This window comes from Ovis canadensis, chromosome 13 (genome assembly GCF_042477335.2).
Source record: "Ovis canadensis isolate MfBH-ARS-UI-01 breed Bighorn chromosome 13, ARS-UI_OviCan_v2, whole genome shotgun sequence".
Taxonomy (NCBI): domain Eukaryota; kingdom Metazoa; phylum Chordata; class Mammalia; order Artiodactyla; family Bovidae; genus Ovis; species Ovis canadensis.
In genome coordinates this window covers 26,099,000-26,118,138 of record NC_091257.1, presented here as the reverse complement: position 1 = coordinate 26,118,138, position 19,139 = coordinate 26,099,000, and the positions used below count along the sequence as shown (strand labels likewise).

The window sequence follows — 19,139 nt, the reverse complement described above, 5'->3', positions numbered from 1 at the left end:
TTATGGATTTGGGGGAGGGAGACCACAGATGTGATCTTGTGTCCTTGGCAGTGAATCAGATCAGGAGGCATATGACAGCTGTATATCCCCATGTTGGTGATATTACTTCTTTTTATTTAATATTTATTTATTTGACCACACCGAGTCTTAGCTGCAGCATGCAGGATGTAGTTACCTGACCAGGGATTGAACCTAGGCCCCCTGCACTGGGGATAGTGTCATAGCCACTAGACCACCAGGGGGATGTCCCTGTGATGTTATGTCTGATCACTTGGTTCAGGTGGTAGCTGTCAGCTTTCTTCAAGGTGGTTACCATTTTCCCCGTTGTAACTAGTAACCAACTGTGGGAGATACTCTGAGACTGGATCGGTCAGGACTGTGGTCCTAAGGGTCTAGGAGGAGCAGAACCACCTTGTGCTGCTGTGGGAGCCAGTTACTGTCTAGGTGAGCTGTCCTTTCTGCATCTGAAGCCAGAGCCTCCAGGTCATGGTCTGGTGGGAAGATGGATGTAAACCAGGGGGAAGCAAGAGCCCCCTGGGAGCGAAGAGGCAGAGCTGGAACCCATGTGGGTCCTTCATCTTTCCTGAGACTCCTCATTCTGGAGCTGGACACACGAAGCTGCAGCAAAGGGTCACAGGGCTGGAGGAGCTGCTCGGCCGCCCGTGGGGGCTGCAGATGAGCGACAGCGGGAGCGGCAAGGGCAGCCGTCTCCCAAGTGCAAAGGAACAGGAGCGCTCCTTCCATCCTGCCAGGGCGCTCACACACATCTTTATCGTGTCACGGGTTAACTATGCATCTAAGGTGAAGTCAGGCCACCATGGAGAAGACTGCCTATTTACTGAAGCCTGCCCAAAACTTAGAATTATTACATATGCCATAAACTTAGGTACTTATACATGCAATAAACTGTAGCACCCACATAGCAGGCAGCTCTGCAGAATGACGCACTAGCGTGGTGACCTTCCACTGTGGCAGTGATTCTCGTGGCTCTTCTCGTGATAGTTGCCATGGCCTCAACCTTTTAAATCCCCTCGAGTGACAGGGCAAATGTTTTACTTCAGAGTGCCACAAACACTCAAAGTTGAAATCCATTGCCCTAAATGGAGGAAAGGATTTCCAGATTTAGAAGACGTAGGACGGTTTGCTGACACACCATCTCAAATCTGAAGACAACATAGAAAACAGTGAAGACAAAAAAAAAAAAAAAAGGTGACCAAGGAAAGATCAATAGATTCAAAGCATGATTCGAAATTGGAATCCGTGGATGAAGCTGAACTTGAGGACTACAAGATGAATAAGAATGTTTGGGAAGGGATCCAGGTGAGCAAGATGCAACCCAGGCATCAGATGGAGAGAGTGGAGGAGGAAGGGAGTACACCCTAACAGCCAGATCGCTTCTCCCATGATCTCTGTTCACACAAGTTAATAGGGAAAAAGATTTTTTTTAGAAAACTGGTACATTAAAATAATGATTATCTTAGGATTTCATTGAAAAGGGAATGAAAATGCTGTGTCCACTATAGAATCACTGTAAGTGAAGAGAGCATTGTCAGCATCAGGATGGAGTGATAAAGCTGGATATGATAGTTTTAAAAATGTAATATTAGGGATCTCTCTTGTGGTCCAGTGGCTAAGGCTTCATGCTCCTTGATTGGGGAACTAGATGCTATATGTGGCAACTGGGACCCAGTGCACCCTAAATAAGTAAATAAATATTAAAAAAATCTAATATTAGATGTTGATGGGGTTTTAAAAGAAGAGTCAGGGTTGGATTAAGACTGAAAATCAGACAATCTATTTTCCCTTCTGAGACTAGGAAGACCAAAGCAAAGCCCGGAGTGACTGACCCACTGGACTCAGGCGTGCTCAGGTGTGTTCAGGTATGAGGACGCTGACACCTCGGCAGTACACCCTGAAGCGGGAGGGGAGGGTCTGACAGCTGACCCAGGGGTGGCTGGCCTGTCTGCAGACTGCTGAGCACTTGGCAGTAACTGTTCCAACCACACTCTGAATGCGGAGCTGGCTCCCTCTGATCTGAGGTCTGAAGAGGCCCTCCTAGCCAGGATGTGGCAGAAGGGGTTCAGGAGGTGGTGACCCTGAGAGGTGAGTGCGTGTCCCACTGATTCTGGCAGTGATTCTCTGACATCTGCACCTAGGTTAGCAGCTGGGGAGTATGGCAACCCAGAGGGCACTTTCTGGAGGAGAAGATGGGCAAGCCCTGGGCAGAGGGTCAGGCAGGAAAGCAGAAAGCTAGGGCTCCACGCAGAGGCGGCATGGTGTTACAGTAAAAGCAATGAACACTCTCCGCGTGGTTCAGTTCCCCTTTGTCCTGTCATTTCTGACTTCCTGTGGTGGGGTATTTTTAAATCCCATCCCCCACTTTTTTATTATGAAGTATTTCATATATTTAAAACAGTATATACTATATATACATGACTGATATTCTGCCGGTTCTCATCATTGGTGCGGCTTTTGATCTGTGGCCAGTGGTCACCCTACCAGGTCCTGGTTAATGCCAGCAGCTATTTTGATTGTTTGCTGACTGAATCAGGCCACTGTCTGGTTGCTAGCTATTTGATTGTTACCCCAGCATATATCATGGGGAAAAAAAAAAAACCCTGTGTACACATCAGCAGAAGAAACACCATTACAAAATATTTCAAAAGCATTTTTAATGGGTAAAGCATTTGCACCATTAAAACTTCAGAAAGCATGAAAAGGCAGCAGTCTTATCCCTCAGCTGCCTCACCTCCAGTGTGAATAGTTTCTTGTGTATACTTTTGGAGATTTTATGTATAAACAAAAAACTGGATATATGTATTGCTTCATTTCTCACTGAGAGTAGTGTGTAATACACAGCGCTCTGTCCTTTTTCTTCCAAACCTAACAGATTATCCTGGAAATCTCTCCACTTCAGTGCATAAATAACTTTTTCTTTTTTTTTTTTTCTTAATCTCTATTGTAAAGAGTTGGGTAGGACTTCATGGTACAGTGGTGCTATAATCTCTATTGTGATTTATTTATTCTCCTACTGATGACATACAGGGTAATTTACTGGCTCTTTTAATGGATAACGTTGTACACACTCACTTCATAAATACACCAGTAAGGCAAATCCTAGAGTTCAAGGGTATATGTATATGTGTTGTAACGTTTCACAGGAATGCAGATATAGCTGTAAAATGAAATCCCTGGGAGCAGAATTGCAGGGTCAAAATGGGTGGGTATTTAGATTGCAAGTATGTCTCACTTGGGGCTGTATGAGCAACATGCAAGTAATCGTGTAGTAACCAACTTCTGGCTCTATTCCAACTTGGGAGCTGAAAGCGCTGTCTTAGGTAGTTTTATTTTACATTTCCTTCATTGTGACTGAGGTTGAGTATTTTTAAAACATATTTAAGAGCATGTGTATTTCCTTTCTGTCAAGTTCCAGTTTATACTCTTTTCCTATTTTTCCTTGGGATCGGCAGGCTTTTGATTGACTTTCAGGAGCTCTTGACATGAGAGAAGTTAACCCTACGTGATAGAAACTGCAGTTGTTTTCCAGTCTGGCCATTTGTCTTCTGACTCACATTGAGTTTTGCCATGTGGGGCCGTTCTTCTTTTCATGCGGGGCAGTATCTCTTTTGTCAACCTCAGCTACTCCAAGGAATGCACTAGAGTTCTGTGCTGACTCATTCAGCTGGTCTTAGTAACAAGGGCAGTGGTTTGTTTCAAGGCCACACAGCCTGGGGCAGGCTTTTCCTAAAGGGGCCAGGAAGTAAATAATTTAGATCTCTGTTGTAAAAATTCAGTCCGGCTGTTGCACAGTGAAAGCATCTATCTTCATAAACAAATGAGCAAGGCTGTGTGCCAATAAAACTTTATTGGCAAAAGTAGATGGCAGGCTGGATTTGGCCCTTGGGCCCTAGTTGGGACCCCTGGCACAGGGGCAGTTAGGGCACCATCCTCCTCCAGTCTGTGAATCCAACTGGCCCTACATTCAGTCTTCCCCTCAGAGTCCCTCCCCGGCAGAAAGATTACTTCACTCACTTCTCCTGCCAGAGTCCTAACCCTCATGATGCTCCAGCTGCTCAGCAGAGACTTACTCATTTCCCAACCTGGAACCCGGAAGTCAGCTCCCAGGCAGCTGTGGGTAGCCAGGCACCCAACCAAAGAGCCACTTGGCACAGACACACCCTTCAGTAACTGAGAAGGGGGCCTTCAGGATGATGGCAAATGCTATTGAGGATTTTCCCTCCGTGGGACTTTCTCTCCAGCACAGCCCACTCTCAGCTGCCTCAGTCGCCCCACTTATGCGAGGCTTGCCCTCAGAAACTGGTTCTCCCATCTCTTCCATGCACAAGAAAACCTAATAATGTACTGAATTGATAGGGGAAAGAGCATTAAGAAGTCATACAGTTGTTTCAGGTGGCTACAGGAAAATCTTGCTTTGAAACTTTAGCTGCAATAGACTCTTTCTGGCTTTGGATGGGACTCAGTCTTAAAGGAGGCTGCTTTGGAGGACAGGTGGTAACCTGGCTGGGTCTGAGGACCCTTCTGAGGGAGGGCTTTCCTGAGGAAGTGGCATTGAACTAAGCTAGGAAGGGTGTGATGGGGGGAGGCAGGGGGGCATGGTGAAGGCATAGGGGGTGGTGATGGGCCAAAGGCCAGTGTGGCCAGAGGCAAGAGTAGCTGGAGAGGCAGACGGGGCCAGCAGAGCCTTCCTCAAGGCTCCGTGTCTTAAATCCAGCTGTGGATGGAACCCACTGTAGAGGAAAAGGGCACAGAACTCTGGGACTCGGGTGACTGTAGGGGTGAGGGAGGGCTTTCCTAAGAAAGTGACATTAAACTCAGGAAAGACGTTAGTGGGCAACCAGGAGAGAGTGAAGTCATCAAATATGCATTTATAAAGATGCTGCTGGGGACTCCCTGGTGGTCCAGCGGTTAAGACTCCACATTCCCAATGTGGGGGCCCTGAGCTCCATCCTTGGTGGGGGAACTAGATCCCATATACTGCAGCTAAACATCTCACATGCCACAACTAAAGATCCTGAATACCACAACTAAGACCCGGCACAGCCAAAGAAATAAATACATAAACTATTTAAAATATGAAGATGATGCCAGCTGCCTTGTGGAAATGGAAGGTTTGTTAAAGGTAGCAACCTGGAGCCTGTTGCTGTTGTTCAGGCAAAAGATGCAGGGTAGGAGAGAGACAGAGGTGGATATGTTTGAAAGATATGGAGGCTGGAGACATGGGGGTGGAGGATAGGGAGAGGGGTCTCCGCTGATGCCCCCCGGGCTCTAGTGATGCTCAGTGGCTGGCTCTTAAAGAAAGATCCTGGACCACTTCTAGATGGTGGGCGCCTTTACTTGACATCTTCCACATGCTTGAATCTGGGGGGTGGATCCCCAGGGTCCCTCGGGTTTAAAGTTACTGACTTCCACCCAAGCATCCCACAGAGCAAGCTGCAATCTGCTGACATCTTCCCTCTCATCTACACTTCTGTAGGCATCACCTGCCCGACTCCCACATCTGTGGAGCATGCAGACATCCAGGTCAAGAATTACAGCATCAACTCCAGGGAGCGGTATGTTTGTAATTCTGGCTTCAAGCGTAAAGCTGGGACCTCCAGCTTGACCCAGTGTGTGTTTAACGAGACCGCGAAAGTTGCCCACTGGACCACTCCCAACCTCAAGTGCATCAGTAAGTGGCTGTCCCAGTACTGTCCCTCCGCCCCTTTCGCCATGGCCACGCAGAGAGCAGACCGCAGTATGGGCAGCTGATGGCTCTGCCACATAACCACCCATGAGACCTTGGGCAAGGGCTTCAATGTCTTTGATCTCTTGGTTCCTCATCAAGAAAATGGGCCTGATTCATCAGGTCCTTTCAACATTGTGGGTTGTGGGAGGAGTAAGCAAACTCTGGTAAATATTAACTATTATTACCATCAGTGCTTTAGATCACAGAAGCAAGAACTGGGCTACAGACAGAGGTGTTTGCTCATAGCACCCTGCTCCCTGGAGGGCTGCCCGATTCCTCCCCAGGAGACAGCCCACAGGGAAATCACTGCCCTTCCTCCCCTGTTGATACCTGCCCTGAGAGAAGTGGGAAGACCCATGGAGCAGAGACCTCCTGGCCCAGACATTGTCTGGGATCCAGCCAGAGCTCCAGACCAAGAATGAGGAGAGATCTATGGAATTTCCCCACCTTAAAAAAAAAAAAAAATCCACAGCTGGATCACCGTGCCAAGAGAAGTCAAAGAATCTTCAAGTGGAAGCCAGCAGGGTTATTTTCAGGAAGACTAAGCCCTGTACTCTAGAGAAGGAAAGAGCAGCCCATAGTCTTCCAAGAGAAGGGTGCGTTAAATAGTTACCGCACACATGGTGTGTGTCCAGGTGAGATGTGTTCTCAAGTAACATTTGCGGACATTCTCAGCTCCTTTCCAGGGAAAGCAGACAAACGGGGTTGTTCAAGAGCAGATTCATGGCTGGGGGACTCCTTGAAAAGCCAGTCTTTCTATTGAATCTGTAGTGTTGAGTTCACCCTGTGCCCCTACCCTGCCACCGCGTGGCCACCGTGCAGGGCTCAGAGGCCAGGCGGGCCTTCTGCTTGTAGCAGAGGCATCGCTGGGCTGGGAGCAGAGTGCCCACCGCATGGACCATTGGGCCCATGGGAATGGGCTGGGTGAGGCCAGGTCTGAGCAGTAACTTTGGGGAGAGTACGGCTGTCTTCCTCGGTCTAGCCCGGGGACCCATTGGAACCCATTTTGTCCAGGGGCAAAAATCAGGGCTTCCTACTGTAGAGAAAGTGGGCGTTTCCTCAGTGTTCCAATTCCTCTGGGTGAATGAATCAAGGATGTTGAACTGAACAGGGTGGGTTCTAGGGTGGGGCGGGGGGAATGAAGGATGGGGATAAGCCTAGAATCATAGATGTTTAGAACCAAAGACTAGGGGAACCTTTAGGTCTTAGCCCCCAAAGCCCCACCTTTTACTACTAACCACTCCCTCCATGATTTCCCCAACAACTTGTGCCCCAAACAATCAATTGAGTAATCATTTGTTTTCTCATGCAAAAGCTAGCGTTAAAAAACTGAGTTGAGGTCATTGCTATCATTCTAGCCAGAGACAAGACACTTGCCTCTGAACTTGAGCAGTCTGCGCTGGGAGCTGCGGACAAACAGCTGTTTATCTCCTGTGTGTCTGGCCAGAGCTGGGCGGCCAGATGTGTCCACTTTAAATTATAAACGTATTATTTATTTAAAGTATACATTTATTATTATTATTCTTTTATCTACATCCAGTTCTGAAGCCAGCCCAGGTTCCACCCTTGGGATCATAAATGCCGTGTGGTTATCCTCTCTCTAGGAGACCCCTCCCTGAGTCACCAAAGGCCACCCTCCACAGCAGCGCCGACAGGGTTGACCCCAGAGCCAGAGAGCCCCACCCCCTCCGGAAAAGGTAGGAATGCCGCAGACTCTTTCAGGATTCCCATCCTCGGCTGCCCTCAGGTCCACGGAGAGCCTGCAGATCCGTGAACCACTGCCAGGGTTCCGCCGCAAACACCCCTTATTCACGTCAAGGATAAGAACTGACATTAACTTCATTTTTTCTTTTAAGCCAAAGTTGCCGGACAACCAGGCTTCACGGGTGCGCACTTCATAATGGTTTAAAATCCACTCTTACTAGGCCAGATCATACTTCGTGGTAGATGCTTAGCTTTCAGAATAGGGAGGGTGGGGGCTGAGGTTCTGCCCACCTTGCATATCAGCCTTCTTAGGCCTCATGGGCACTGGCAGAAAACCCAACCCTCCTGGATCAGAGACGGAGGACTCTCTTGCCTGGCGCTGCAGGCAGCAGGCCACTGGCAGGTCTCATCAAGTCCCTCATCCACACGTGCCTTAAGCAGGCCTAAGCAGGTGCCCGTGTGGGTGGCAGACATCCCTGGAGAGGAGGGAGCCTGCGCAGGAACCTGATGTTTTACTGTTGGTGTGAACACATCTGCCCTGTGCTCTGGGGGGAGATACTGTCTCCACCCACCAAGGCCATCTAAGCATCCTTGAAAAGATGGCGCCTCCACTGGCAAGACGCGCAGAACTGGGAGAGACCCAAGCACACCATCTCCCAACAACCCTGCCTGTGATTGTTTTGGTACACACGCCTGCACAAAGCTGCCAGGGTTCTGCATTTTGACCAGGTCTTAGGCAAACTCTACCCTAGTTTCCTCTGCACTGTTAAGAAAATCTGAGCTCTTGGATGCACAATATCCTGGGAAGACTTGCCCTGTGTCTTCTGACACCCTCTCTTGACTCCTGATTCTCTGTGGCCCATTACCCAGTGTGAGGTTTTTATTTATTTGTTTTGGCTGTGCTGGGTATTTGTTGATGCTTAGGCTGCGGTGAGCAAGGGTTGAGTTGCGGTGCATGGGTTTCTCATTGCTGTGGCTTCTCTTGCTGTGGAAACACAGGCTCTAGGCACCCAGGCTTCAGAAGTTGCAGCTCGTGGATCAGGAGTTGTGGCTCGAGGGCTCTAGTGCGCTGGCTCGCTAGTTGTGGCATCTAGGTTTAGTTGCCCTGCGGCATGTGGGAGCTTCCTGGGCCGGGAATCAAACCTGCGTCTCCTGCGTCGGCAGGTGGCTGCCTTACCACTGAGCCATCAGGCAAGCCCCAGTGCCGGGCTTCTCCTGGCCCCACCCCCTCCTTTCCCTCCAGGCGCAGCCATCCCACAGTGGCTGACAGCGCTTCTCGGGCTGCCTTCCTCGAGAGCCAGTTCTTAACTGAGGATGCTCACTGAGACCTCCTGGAACTCTGGGTGGTCTGGGGAGCACCGGTTACTGGAGCTCCAGAAGCTCTCCTGGGACCCTCAGGGGGCCAGGGCTGAGAACCACCGCTGAAGGGAAGGTGGAGGGGTGGAGCAAGGGTTTCCTTCCAGTTACTGAGCCGATGACAAACAGGAAGAAGAGGCTGGGGTGCCCACAACCCCTTTGACCTGAGTCACACCTGGCTCAAGGGACCTCTCTCAGCCTGGCCTTCATGCCCCAAGCACTTGGCAGATTGCAGCCATGCAGGGAAATCTCAGGTGTGAGTGTAACCTCCAGGGTGGGTGCTGTGACCAGGGGCACCTCATGGGCCTGCTCCGGGTCAGGGGGAGCATGGTGTGCAGAGCACCTAGGCCCTACGAGGTGCTGACAGAGGGTGAAAGGGCTCGCTGACTCCTCCAGCGCACGTGGCTGGGAGAACGTGGGGCAGAGGCCCTAACAGGGGGCCGGGTATCCCGGGATGTGCCATCACAGCTTCGCCTCCAGGGCTGGGCTCATCAGGACTGTATTATCACCCTGGAAGACCCACTCACCATGGAAACAGAGCAGCAGGGTTGTGCCACTGCAGCCTACAGGTTGTGGCAGCTGCTGGCCACTGCAGGACAGGAGATCAAGGACCTCAGCGCAAGGCAGGCGGCTCAGCCTCCTCCCAGAGATGGGCGCCGAGCCAGGACGCATCCCTCAGGTCCACTCTCGAAAGGTCAGATGGGCTGAATCCCAGGTTCGCCTTATTTCAAAAGTTTTGTGCAAGTATGTAAAAAGTAAACTAAAATTAGCATCCTGATGTCTTTGGCAAGTACAGTTCCACTTTTCTTAACTAATTTTATTCATTCCCTTCTTGGGTGCACTGGTTCTTCATTGCTGTGTGAGGGCTCTATCTAGCTGTGGTGGGCGGGGGCCACTCTCTAGCTGCAGGCTCAGGCTTCTCACTGCCGTGGCTTCTCTTGTTGCAGAGCATGGGCTCAGCGGTTGAGGCTGGTGGGCTCTAGAGCACAGGCTCAGCGGTTGAGGCTGGTGGGCTCTAGAGCACGGGCTCAGCGGTTGAGGCTGGTGGGCTCTAGAGCACGGGCTCAGCGGTTGAGGCTGGTGGGCTCTAGAGCACGGGCTCAGCGGTTGAGGCTGGTGGGCTCTAGAGCACGGGCTCAGCGGTTGAGGCTGGTGGGCTCTAGAGCACGGGCTCAGCGGTTGAGGCTGGTGGGCTCTAGAGCACGGGCTCAGCGGTTGAGGCTGGTGGGCTCTAGAGCACGGGCTCAGCGGTTGAGGCTGGTGGGCTCTAGAGCACGGGCTCAGCGGTTGAGGCTGGTGGGCTCTAGAGCACGGGCTCAGCGGTTGAGGCTGGTGGGCTCTAGAGCATGGGCTCAGCGGTTGCGGTGCATTGGCTTCGTTGCTCCACAGCATGAGGGATCTTTCCAGACCAGGGATCGAACCCCCTGTTCGCTGCATTGGCAGGTGTATACTTATCCGATGGATAACCAGGGAAATCTCCAATTTCACTTGTTTGTCTGAGCTGGGTCTCCTGGTAACCACTTCTCCAGTGCCTGATTCTACTCAAATCTTTGAGATTGTTAGCTTATGTGGCCCATGATAAATAGTCATAAATCCACTAGTGTCCGCAAAAGCCTCTTGGCCATTCAGAACCGACAAAGATGTTACCCACTCAAGGGATCTTCCCCCAGAGCTGTAGAGGAGTTTGCTGGGAGAGGGCTGGCCAGGGTGGGCTCATGGAAGAAGGTGTTGGTCCACTCTCTTCTGAAGCTGAGAAAAGACACTGTTCTCAATGTTTTCATTGTCCATGTCTTGCACTCCCCTGCAGAGCCAGATCTTACTTCCAAGTCAGACACCAAAGTGGCCACAAGGCCAGCTACTGGACCAGGCTCCAGGCTGCCGTCCACAGCTCCTCCTGTGGGAACCACAGGGGTAGTCAGTAAGGAGACCACCTACGTCCCAGCTCAGACAGCAGCCAAGGCTCCGGAATACACACACCCGGCCTTGCAGGACATGCCCGGTTAGTGCTGGCTTTGCCTGCTGGAGGAGAGCGCAGCTCCCGGGGGCTGTTTCTGAGACACGGGTGCAGATCCAGAGTAGGCTGATCACATCACACCATCCAATCCACAATCAGGGTGACTGCGTGACCCTCTGCCTCCTGCTCTCTGCCACAGCCTTCTCGCTCCAGCCTCTGTTCTATGCTCCACCCTGCTTCAGAGGGAAGGGAACTGTCTCTGCCCACACTAAAAGTTGCATGGCAGAGCCTTTGCTGCAAATCTGATTAAGATCTGCCTCCTCCTGACATGAGAGGACAGAGGACGCTTTCTGCCATCTGGAATCACGGTGGAGGGATAGGGGCACGCTCTCTGGGTAATCTGCATGTTCTGTAAATGCGCCTCTGATTCCTAAGCATGGCTCAGCATGGAAACAAGTGATCCTGGTTCTGTGCTAAAGTGAGTCTGATTTTGCTGGTTGCGAATTTCTCAGGGCTTTAAGATGAGAGCCAAACTGTCCTGGAGTTCTCCTGCTTAGAGAAATTAGTGCCTTCAGGACCATGGCAATAACTGAGCTGTAATCTCTTCCCTGCAGGTGCATATCAGCACAATCCCAGCATTGTGACCGGTGAGTATTTTCCTTGGTCTTTTGTAGTTATGTTTTATCTGCATCAAGTGGTGGTGTCTGTTCAGGGGACCTCAGTGCCAGGGTGCTGAACGGTTCTGACTTATGCCTGCTGTTCCAGTGTGGTCACCAACAGCTGCCCCTTTCGCTCTCAGAAGTGTCTCTGTGTAGATGAGTTACTTGACTGCACTGTTTACAGTGTGTGCAGAATTCTAGGTTGGCTATTTATCTTAATGTTGGTAGGTTCTCACTGTCAGGCGATTGGTACAGAAGCCAGGGTCAGTGCACCACAGGGCACCCTCGTGCAGCTATTCAGGCCTACTAAGTGGGGGCTAGACTGTCATTCAGGACCCACTGGAAAACCAGTTAACATCATTAAATGATGTTCTGCCATCAGCCGCACTTATCTTTCACAGGGAGTTAGCACTATACACTCAACAGCAAGAAGTTCGTGTTCTTGGTATAAAAGGCATCTTTACAGAAGACATATGACTTTAAGGCTGGGAGAGAAAGTCCCAGAGAGTATAAGGAGGAAAATGGAAAAGTGCTTGCAAGAATGGAAGACGAAGAGGAAGGGAAGAGAGAGAGAAAAAAGGAGAGGGGAGGAAACAAAAGCAGGGAGAAATGCAAGGAAACAGAAGCAGGGAGAAATGCAAGGAAACAAGCAGGGAGAAATGCAAGAAATGCAAGGAAACAGAAGCAGGGGGAATGCAAGAAATGCAAGGAAACAAGCAGGGAGGAATGCAAGAAATGCAAGGAAACAAGAAGGGAGAAATGCAAGAAATGTAAGGAAAGAAGCAGGAAGGAATGCAAGAAATTTAAGGAAACAGAAGCAGGGAGAAACGAAAGAAATGCAAGGAAACAAGCAGAGAGAAATGCAAGGAAACAGAAGCAGGGAGGAATGCAAGAAATGCAAGGAAACAAGCAGGGAAGGATGCAAGAAATGCAAGGAAACAGAAGCAGGGAGGAATGCAAGGAAACAAGCAGGGAGAAATGCAAGAAATGCAAGGAAACAGAAGCAGGGAGGAATGCAAGAAATGCAAGGAAACAAGAAGGGAGAAATGCAAGAAATGTAAGGAAAGAAGCAGGAAGGAATGCAAGAAATGTAAGGAAACAGAAGCAGGGAGAAACGAAAGAAATGCAAGGAAACAAGCAGAGAGAAATGCAAGAAATGCAAGGAAACAGAAGCAGGGAGGAATGCAAGAAATGCAAGGAAACAAGCAGGGAGGAATGCAAGAAATTTAAGGAAACAGAAGCAGGGAGAAACGAAAGAAATGCAAGGAAACAAGCAGGGAGAAATGCAGGCTTTCAGTGAGGAAAGACAACTATAATTTCAATGCAGGCAAAAATTAATTTCTAATTTCTATTCACAAGTTTCCTGGCTAGAGAATGATTCAAGTTTTTGTAGTTATATTTTATCTGCATCAAGTGTGTTCTAGGAAAAAACCAACTGGCTTTGGTCATTTTTGCATTTAGTTGATTAGAATGGTTTTAAGAACAATTGAAACATATGCCAATGCAAGATATTTTTAAAAGGCTCTCTGGAGAGTGTTTTCATGGAAAAACTGTGGCGTTTAATGACAATGATGTTGAAACAAAAGTATGTTTATCATTTAAGAGGTGGCCAGTAAGAGAGATGACCAAATTTTTCTCCTTGTGTCACATATTACATTAATTTTTCTACAGACTTTTACATTTTTTTTAGTCATTTTCTTGAACTGTTAATATTTGCCCAGGGCTTAACAATGGAAAGTTATAAAAGGCTGTAAGGTAAAAAGCCCGTCTCTGACTGAAAGTCCCCTTGCAGGCAGGCAGGAACTCCGGCTACTAGATTTCAGGATATCCTTCAGAGAGACTCAATCTGTAAATAGCATGTAGAAGATACACGATACAGTTAGGTATATTATTCTCACTATTCTGCACCTTTTCTTTACCTAATGGTATGTCTTGGAAATTTTTTCACATCAATAGATGAAAAAACCACCTCATTCTTTCCAACAGCTCAGGATGTTCTATTATATGGATTTGCCACCATGTATCTAGCCAAAACCCCTACTGGGCCTTGGAGTTCCTTACATTCTTGGGCTATGTACCAAAGGAGGACTCATTGGAAAAGCTTGTATTGCTTCACACATGTGCAAGTTTGGTGGCAGTGCTGGTTTAGTCACTAAGTCATGTCTGACTTGTGACTCCATGGACAATAGCCTGCCAGGCTCCTCTGTCCAGGAGATTTCCCAGGAGAGAATGCTGGTGTGGGTTGCCATCCCCTTCTCCACGGGATCTTCCCGACCCAGGGACTGAACCTCCCAGTCTCTTGCATCTCCTGCAGGGGCAGGTGGATTCTTCACCACTGAGCTGGCTGGGAAGCCCTTGTGCAAGTATATCCGAAAGAAAAAACCTACAAAATTTGAGGGCCAATTTTTTCCCAGTGTGGATTTCCAAATTATTTTATTATGAGATCTAATCTGTATTTCTTTCCAGTTCATGACTTTCACTGGATTAAAATATCAAACATTCTCTCCCTTATTCTAAAATGCCAGATAATAAACATTAACTGAATACCTACAATAGGCAAAAATAGCTCTGCTCAAGGAACTGTGGAAATACAGAGATTTTAAAAAAACACTTTAAATCTTTTATGTGGCATGAATAAGATTTCTTTCTTCCAGACTGCTTAATGTAAACACTAACTATAAGACAGGCCTAGTCAGCAAAGACACGAAAATGAGATCCATTTAATTTTCATCGGCTAAGAAGAATGAAAACTAAAACCCTGCTAGGTGTCTAGAAACACTGAGTGATGAACAGTTTCTCCAAAGTATGCCTGTCACACACAATCCCAGCCACCTGGGACCTAGGAGTGTGTCCCGCCAGGTACAAGAGGTGCTCCTGACACCTTGGGTATTGGTAGGTGCTCCTGTTTCTGCAAGAGTAAGCCACTGATTGATCATCTTTGGAAGATGATATAAATAATGTTTTACCATAGCAGTTGCTCAGTAGATATTAATGTAATGTTTTAATCAATCCACTGGTATTACCAGTATAGTTCATAAAAAATGAATTATATAAATGATTATCACAACTTTTATGTGTTTAAAGATTTTTTTTTGATGTGGACCATTTCTACAGTCTTTATTGAATGTGTTACAATATTGCTTCTGTTTTATGGTTTTGGCCCTGAGGGATGTGGGGTCTTAGCTCCCCGACCAGTGATTGAATCTGTGCACCTTGTATTGGAAGGGGAAGTCTTAACCCCTGAACTGCCAGGGAAGTCCCTTTCACAACTTTTAAAAGTGGCTCTTTTAGTGCAACAGAATGGTAAATAGTAAATGTTCCATAAGTGAGTGAGCAAATACTCATTGGAGTTTGAGGGCTCTAACATTTTAATACATGTTGAGGGAAATGGTCCTCATTTCACTATCTTCTATATCTATGCACTCACTTGGCAGCCTTGTTTTGTAATCAGTAACCTTATTTGATTATTCCAATGTCTGTCTCTGCTCCTTACCTAGGCTATTTTTGAAGATTCCTAGTTGTGAAATAAAAGGATAGAATGTCAGCTATGATGGTGTTTACACTGCCATGTCCATTTAGTGCACCCGAGGGGAAGGGTTCATTTTTCAGACTGTATATACCTCCATCTTTCAGAGCAGAAGTATACCTGCTGCAGTTTACATGCAAGGGACTACCTCTATATCATATCATTCATCTGTTCAAATGATACAAATTGAGCTCCTGTCTTGTGCCAGCTGTGGTCCTAAGCTGCAACAACATACAGATTTCTCATTAAAAAGCAAATGGCACTTTACATGTCCTTCAGCTGCAGTTCAGTCGTTCAGTTGTGTCCAGCTCTTTGTGACCCCATGGACTGCAGCATGCCAAGCTTCCCTATCCTTCACTATCTCCCAGAGATTGCTCAAATTCATGTCCATTGAGTCAGTGATGCCCATGTCCATTGAGTCAGTGATGCCACCCAACCATCTCATCCTATGTCATCCCTTTCTCCTCCCACCTTCAATCCTTCCCAGCATCAGGGTCTTTTCCAATGAGTCGACTCTTCTCATCAGGTGGCCAAAGTACTGGAGCTTCAGCTTCAGCATCAATTCTTCCAATGAATATTCAGGGTTGATTTCCTTTAGGGTTGACTGGTTGGATCTCCTTGCAGTCCAAGGGACTCTCAAGAGTCTTCTCCAACACCACAGTTCAAAAGCATCAATTCTTCAGCACTCAGCTTTCTTTGTGGCCCAATTCTCACATCCATACATGACTACTGGAAAAACCATAGCTTTGACTAGATGGACCTTTGTCGGCAAAGTGATGGCTCTGCTTCAATATGCTGTCTAAGTTGGTCATAGCTTTTCTTCCAAGGAGCAGTGCTTTTTAATTGCATAGCTGCCATCACCATCCACAATAATTTTCAGGCCCAAGAAAATAAAGTCTGTCACTGTTTCCATTGTTTCCCCATCTATTTGCCATGAAGTGATGGGACCAGATGCCATGATCTTAGTTTTTTGAATGTTGAATTTTAAGCCAGATTCTTCACTCTCCTCTTTCACTTTCATCAAGAGGCTCTTTAGTTCCTCTTCACTTTCTACCGTAAGGGTGGTGCCATGTGCATATCTGAGGTTATTGATATTTCTCCCGGCAATCTTGATTCCAGCTTGTGCTTCATCCAGTCCAGCATTTCACATGATGTACTCTGCATATAAGTTAAATAAGCTGGGTGACAATATACAGCCTTGACATACTCCTTTACCTATTTGGAACAAGTCTGTTGTTCCATGTCTGGTTCTAACTGTTGCTTCTTGACCTGCATACAGATTTCTCAGGAGGCAGGTCAGGTGGTCTGGTATTCCCATCTCTTTAAGAATTTTTCAGTTTGTTGTGATCCACACGGTCAAAGGCTTTAGCGTAGTCAATAATGCAGATGTTGTTCTGGAATTCTCTTGTTTTTTCTATGATCCAGCGGATGTTGGCAATTTGATCTCTGGTTCCTCTGCCTTTTCTAAATCCAGCTTGTACATCTGGAAGTTCTCGATTTAGGCACTGTTGAAGCCTAGCTTGCAGGATTTTGAGCATTACCTTGCTAGCATGTGAAATGAGTGCAATTGTGCTGTAGTTTGAACATTCTTTGGCATTGCCCTTCTTTGGGATTGGAATGAAAACTGACCTTTTCCAGTTCTTTAGCTTGCGGAAGGTTAATGGTTTAACTCCATCAATTAAGTATTTATCGATTACCCACTCTGAACCCAGCACTTCCTATGTGCTCAGTGCAGGAAGACACAAAAGAGAAACCATTGCCAGGGACTAAGGTGTTGACATTCTCATTTCATAAATGCCTTCAGCAAATGCAGGCACACAGCATGTCAGATACCCTACTGAGCTAGTTTGCAGGTACTGCCAAGAAATGACGATTCCCTGGATATGCACAGAGAACACTTTTTAAAAACTGAAATATAGTTGATTTACAACAATATGTTAGTTTCAGGTGTGCAGCATTTTTGTAGATTACACTCCATTCATGTTATTACAAGATAGCTGTACAGTGTATCTTTATTGCTCATCGATTTTATGTATGGTGGCTTTTATCTGCTAATCCCCTATCTCCAATTTGCCCCTCTCTTCCCTCTTTCCTTCGGTAACCACAAGTTTGTTTTCTCTGTGTCTGTTCCTGTTTTACATGTACATTCAAATAAAACATTTGTATTATTTGTTAGATCCCACATATAAGTGATATCGTACAGTATTTCTCTTTCTCTGACCTATTTCACTAAGCATAATATACTCTAGGCCCATCCACACTGCTGCAAATGATAGAATTTCATTCTTTTGTATGGCTGAGCAATGTTACATTGTACATAAATACCACCTCTTTATCCATGCATCTGTTCACGGACATTTGGGGTGTTTCCATGTCTTGACTTGGAAAATAGCGCTGCTATGAACACTGGGGTACACATATCTTTTCAAATTAGTATTATCTGTCAACTTGTTGATGGTGGCCATTCTGACTGGCATGAGGTGGTACCTCACTGTGGTTACAGAGGACTCCTTCACCCACACTGAACATGGTCCACTGGCCACCTCAGCCATCTTCTCCACTGCGGACCCAACATCACCGTAGGCTGAAGGCAAGGCAGGGGCTGCTGCCTTCTGGCCTCCTGTGCAATAATCCAGCTTATCCTTCCTCTCTCAAGCTAATCCTCCTTCCTTCTCTGTCTCATCAAATCTCTTTTCTTTTTTCTCCAACCCACGCAGCCTGCTAGGAAACATAAAAGGGTGGGAAACATGACAGCCGATGCATTAATGCATTGTTTTGGCGATTCTGGTTTCGATCTCTTTACTAAATTTGGTGATTCTTGTTTCAGTTTCTTTACTACATCTGCCTGGAAATAACTAGGGAAGGAATCAAGTGTCTGAGTTCCAGGGGCTGAATTCAAATTGCTTTGTCATCGCATTGGCTCAGGACCCCTCTTTGCCCTTGAGCTTGAGTCCGCAGCTTCTATTCTCAGTTAGAAACAGGAAGCAGCGTTGTGAAAGTGGAACTAGAGTTAACATCAGCTCGCCTTTTCCAATAAATCTCTCCGTGAACAGTAAATGCATGCCAACCTGATTAGTCAATGTGAAGGAATCGTTTACTGGAGGGTACAACATCTCTGCTAAGAAATTTGTCTTTTAGTCATGATGATGATTAATGTTTAATCTAGAAGCTCAGAACAACGTTCACTAATTTCTTATGTTTTCTCTTCTTTTGGAATAGCTTTTCTAAGTTTTATTTACTTAGGTAAATAAAAGTAGTCTTGTTTTTGTAACTTTAGCGTCTCTTCTGATTAGAGCGTCATTGCAAAAAGATCCGGGGGTGGGGCGAATGCAAACTTTTTAAAAAAGAAAATAAAGTTATCTACAAGCCCAGAGAATTACTTAATACTTGGCATATATTCTTCAAGCCTATTTTGTGTATATGGACACATACATGGCTTACTGGAAATTCTTTTATTCATTTTTATCTCAACCAGCTTTTTCACTTCAGACTTTGTAGACATCTTTCTGTGTTAACAAATGTAGATTTCAAAGTTTTGAAAAGCTGAATACTACTCCATTGTATGGGTATGCCACATTTCATTTAACTGTTTACTGATAAGAGATTTAGATTAACATTTAAAAAATTATTTTAAACAATGCTTTAGTGACTACTCCTGTGTATGCATTTCCCATTTTCTTAGAATACATTTCTAGAAGTGAAATTAGAGTCGAAAGGAATGAAGCTTCTCTGAACCTTCCGTTACACATTGCCCATTTCCTCTCCTATCCTGCAGAAATGTGGGTATGTTCCCTCCTCTTATCTCTAGCTGTTTTTGATGACAGTTCGAGTAGTTTAAGGCCAAGTCCTTGCACACACGGTTGTGGCTGTTTGTCTAGGCGCAGGTCTGAAAAGCTCAAGGCTCCAGGCGATCAATATGCCTCCTGAGCCACAGTGAGACTCCTGGGTCTGCAGCTGCTCAGCTGTCACCTTAAATTGTTTAAAGCTTATTTTTGGCTGCGATGGGTCTTTATTACCGTGTGGACCTTTCTCTGGTTGCAGTGCTCAGTCTTCTCGTTGCACTGGCTTTCTTCCTCGTGGAGTGCGGGCTCTAGGGCGTGCATGGGCCTCAGCTGTTGTGGCTCCTGGGCTCTAGAGCACAGGCTCAGTAGTTGGGGCACTTGGGCCCAGGTGCTCCGCAGCAAGTGGGATGTT

General features: G+C 47.0%; 1 protein-coding gene across 8 annotated transcripts in view; it reads left to right on the top strand.

Moving 5' to 3' along the window:
• Nucleotides 1–19,139, top strand: part of IL15RA (interleukin 15 receptor subunit alpha) — a 39,205-nt gene that overhangs the window by 14,751 nt on the left and 5,315 nt on the right. For 2 of the 8 annotated variants that reach the window (XM_069547152.1, XM_069547153.1), the window contains exons 2-5: nt 5,495–5,689; nt 7,351–7,443; nt 10,614–10,805; nt 11,375–11,407. In XM_069547152.1, the coding sequence (XP_069403253.1) occupies nt 5,495–5,689; nt 7,351–7,443; nt 10,614–10,805; nt 11,375–11,407 (513 nt within the window). The remainder of the gene's footprint in view (nt 1–5,494; nt 5,690–7,350; nt 7,444–10,613; nt 10,806–11,374; nt 11,408–19,139) is intronic. The other 6 variants (XM_069547155.1, XM_069547154.1, XM_069547157.1 and 3 more) reach the window with 3 other exon arrangements.